General features: G+C 32.1%; 1 protein-coding gene across 1 annotated transcript in view; it reads left to right on the forward strand.

The window, feature by feature from the left end:
* The window catches only part of LOC105455826 (uncharacterized protein K02A2.6-like), an 11,164-nt gene extending 8,687 nt beyond the window's left edge, over positions 1-2,477 (forward strand). Inside the window, exon 5 of the mRNA XM_011699453.1 lies at positions 1,916-2,477. Coding sequence (XP_011697755.1) covers positions 1,916-2,042 — 127 coding nt within the window. The 3' untranslated portion in view covers positions 2,043-2,477. The remainder of the gene's footprint in view (positions 1-1,915) is intronic.
* The last annotated feature ends 2,095 nt before the right edge of the window (positions 2,478-4,572 follow it).

Consider the following 4,572-nt stretch of genomic DNA (forward strand, 5'->3'; position numbering starts at 1 on the left):
AACGTACGACTTATGTAAGAAGATGTAATTTAGGTTATAGAATACATCTCTACTTGAATCTTTAACGCAACGACTTCTGCGTATTGACTCTTAGTGCCTTTATTGTCACCCATTATTATTTCATATTAGGCATCTAAGTCTAATTCCATAAACTCAACATTGTTTGTTTGGACATATAATTTGCAGCTCAGGCTGCTCTTATTTTGTATATAAACTGCCAAATTTTTGTACGGAGCAAATATTGGCACACGTTGACAGCTCTAGACGCCATATTGGACTAATAAAAAGTAATGGCCCAAACAGAACAAAACCTTCATTAGACGTCCATATAGCCTCCATAGCTCTATACGATATCTACCTCCACGATGAAAGTTAGATAGATCTCCAAGAGAGATCCATATTATATCCATGTTAGATGTCCTCGACAAATCTATTATCGACGTCCATTAGATATCTATTATGGATAAAAGAAACCTGATATACGGCATCGCCGAGTAAGTTCTCTTTCTCGTATTTAAAAAAAACGATATAGAATTGAATAAAAGACGCAGCATTATAAGATTTTTTTATTCATTAACAAAATAATTCCTTGAAGAAGAGTCCTCAAAAATTATTTTTAAGATGAAACTAAATGAGATGTTGTTTTGATAGTACAGTTTTATTAAGTTTTGTGTAAAAATAATTTCAGGAATTTGACATGTTCTCGTTAAATGTAGTTATTTGTTTTTTGTTATGTTGTTGAAAATCTATAAAATCATCCAACGAAGCTTTATGAGATTTAGGATTGATTCACACAACGTTTGAAAAATATTTATAAATATAAATGTCTAATAGAGGTCGAATAGAAGTATGAAATGAAAGTATGAAATGAATTATGGATGTTTATAGTAGGTATCTATAGGAAGTTACATGGATGTCTAATGAAGATTTTAAATATCTATGAAGAACGTCTATAATCGATGTCTAATAGAAGTTTTTGTTCTGTATGGGTGGAGATCTAAATTTCTTAAATTTTTTTGTTCTCAGCATAACCTCTACTAGCCTGAGCTACATTGATGTCTACTTTAATCGTGGAAAAGGATTATTAAATCTGTAAATTGCAATTATGTTAACGGTATCTTGAAAAATAAACACGTTCGGTCGATAAAACAGACGACTTTAGAATGCGATCTTAATTACCATTAAAAAATTAAGTATATTTAATATTTTAGTCGATTTACACACACACATTCATCTATAAACATATGTGCACACGCATGCACGTATTCTCTTTGTTTACATAGAAGCATGCAAATGCATGTAACACTTACAAATATATATACACGTAATAGCGCCGGAAAACGCTTGGAAAACACTTTAGCGAGAGGGGGATAGACGAAAGTATTTCAAATAATGATCTCTTTTTAATAGTCTTTACATTACTAACAATAAGTAGGGAAGAGATAGAAATGTACAGAAATATGCAGATTATTTATTTTTACAAAATGTACAAACCGAATATTTAGTGCACAAAATCGAGAAAAAAAACTTAATAAATGATTTTATTACCTGAAAACTAAAAAGTTTGTATACTGAATTTTATTTTGATAAATTTGTTAGTGTGGTGGTCGGTTCGACCACACATATTTGGCGCAAGCATGCTTCACGACTACGCAAGCTTCACTTGGAAGCAATCGTTTTTCGAGGTATGTACATTCAGACTAGATTCGGAATAAATTAATAAGAAGAAATCGCCAACAGATGAAAGATTTTCTCGATTTCAAAATTTATTCAAGATAGATATATAAGGATCTCGAATTAAGCCTGAGCCAAGCCACTTGCACTTTGGCAAATAAATGTAACCTTTCTGACAACCTGAAGCGGTCAAGCTATTAGCAGATTTCTTGGAAGCTAATTAAAATCGACCTTTCTCCAGTTTGTCGAACCAGACCAAGAGAGACACTCGCAAGATGGGATCTGCGGATCTGGAAACTGACCTTTCCTCGACTCCAAATGCCTTCTCCGATCTCCCCGCTGAGAAAAAGATCGAGGAACTCAGATAATTCCACTCGCAAGGGACTCAACATCGGCGCGCAGCCCGGATCGTGTTCTGCCGAGTAATATAACATTATCAGCCGACTGGGATAAAGGATACAATCGATATAGAAGAATAAAAGTATATTCTACGTTTGGGAGGAAACCGAAGAGTCATAGACCGAGGAATCAGAAAGTTACACGTCGCCTGGTTTTCCATGCGATATAAAGAAATTCGGATCGGAGAAGTTGACTACTGTACCTTGGCTTATTTGACGAGATTCACTGAGAGTATAGAACCAAACGGCCCTTTTCAGGACCACATAATAAATCACAAAAATAAATTTATCCTGAAAAACTTGTAAAATAATCGATAAAATAAATTTTCTAAAAATATCTTCGTAAAAGCTAATTAGTTGATGAAACATTAACACTACCATTAGTAATAGCATTTAAATCTAATTTCATTACATTTTCCGTATGTAGGTATACGTAAAAAGTTTAAAAAATTTAACCGATATTGTGCCATAGTACTTTGTAAATAAAGTTTAATAATCTTCTTAAAGAAGAAAATAAATGTTCGGTTGTACACGTAGTTACAAGAATTGTTAAAGTTAATTTTATTAACTTGATTAATTGTGACAGCAAATTTGCTATGTCGTTCCTGCTGTAGCAAACGAACTACACATATTTAATTTATGAAAACTACAATTCTTTTTTCACATGCTATACGCTTGTCAGTGCGTTCTTTCATCAGGCGATCTTTTCTGTACATATGGAACCTACAGTTTTAATGCCAGTTCCGAACGGCCTATAAGAAGAAACTTTCTTGGGCAGAGTTACTCTCGATGGTTTGCCTTTGCTTTCCGAGAGATGGCGATCGCATACAAATCAATTAAAACCGATTTAGAGTTATGTTTTGGGTGGATTTGAACCCGAGTCTTTGGCACAGAAAACCAACGCGCAGCAGTTCGCACCACGAGATCGCCGAGAAAACTACAAAGATAATTTGGAAAATTGTATGTACAAATATTAAAAATAAGTATAAGAAATTGTATTGTAAAATAATCAATGACGCGGAATTAATGACAAGTTTCACTAATGCAACTAGTAAATTAATTTGAAGAATTAATTGCATTAGTGAAACTTGTTATTAATTCCACGTCATTGATTATTTTACAATACAGTCTTTTACACTTATTTTCAATATTTATACAGCAGTCTTTTAAATTATCTTTTGATTTGTCGAATTTATAATTTGGTATCTTTTTCTTGCGTTTTAGTTTGGGCGAATCAATTTCGAACATAACCTTTTTTTCGTTAACTATTTTTAGGTATCAAAATTTTCTAAACTCTCTAAAACTTTTTATAATGTCATGTAAAGTTTGAATTAACAATTTTCCGTTTCTAAAATGAATTTGTTTTTTTTTAAATAGCAGTACATATCTTGACCGCATTTAAATAACAAAAATTTTCTGTAAAAGAAATATCGTTAAAAAAATCAAACCATTTCATATTGTTAAAAAACCATTTACTTTTACAGCCACGTCGAATGTATCAGAATAAAGAATACTCACTGAAAAATTCTTTCAAAGTGTAGTTTTCTCGGCGATAGCGTGATGCGAACAACTACGCGTTGGTTTTCTGTGCCAATTAAGACTCAGGTTCAATAAATCCATTCAAAACAGTATAACTCTAAATCGGTTTTAATCGATTTGTATGCGATCGCCATCTCTCGGAAGGCAAACACCGAGAGTAACTCTGCCCAAGAAAGTTTCTTCTTATATGCTGTTCGGAACTGGCATTAAAACTATAGATTTTATATGTGCAGAAGAGATCGCATACGCACTGATAAGTGTATAACATATTGGCTTTATCAGAAATAAATAAAATATTCTGAAAATTTTTTCTAATATTTTTTAGACTTATAAACTGTTATAAATAACATTAAAATGTTATTGTTTAAGTTTATTTTGCCGTAAATTTTATTTAAAGATCGTTATATACAGAGTGTCCCATTTTATATTTGACAGTCAAATATTTGGAAATCGCGAGGTTTGAGAGAAAAATGTTTCAGACAAAAGTTGTAGGGTTTCAAGGAGGACATAACACGATGACCTTGAATTGCTCTTATATGGTGTTTTTTAAGATCATTTAAAGGTCCACTTAATTTTTTTAAATGATGTGTTTTATTACAAAATCAGATAGAGCGTTTAATTTTAGTTTAAAAAAGTATTAAAACACTTTTGGTTTAAATTTTTTATTTAAGAAGATATTACACGAAAAAGAATGTGTGCATAACGTGTATTTAGAAAGTCTCCTACAATGCGGGAATAATGCGAGGGTGCTTCAAATCAAATTTAAATAATTTTTACCTGTAACAGTATGAAGAAATAAGGACCAATGATCTGTTCATTTAAAATTCCACATCACACATTTAAATTAAAACCAGCGATGTTGATTATCAACTTGTCGGTACCATCTTGGATTTTGCATCGACCAGTAATGACTATTGTGTCGGTTCAATATGCCGGTACTGCAAAATGTTGCTTCATCACT

Source organism: Wasmannia auropunctata, unplaced genomic scaffold (genome assembly GCF_000956235.1).
Source record: "Wasmannia auropunctata unplaced genomic scaffold, wasmannia.A_1.0 LD335841.1, whole genome shotgun sequence".
Classification (NCBI taxonomy): Eukaryota; Metazoa; Arthropoda; class Insecta; order Hymenoptera; family Formicidae; genus Wasmannia; species Wasmannia auropunctata.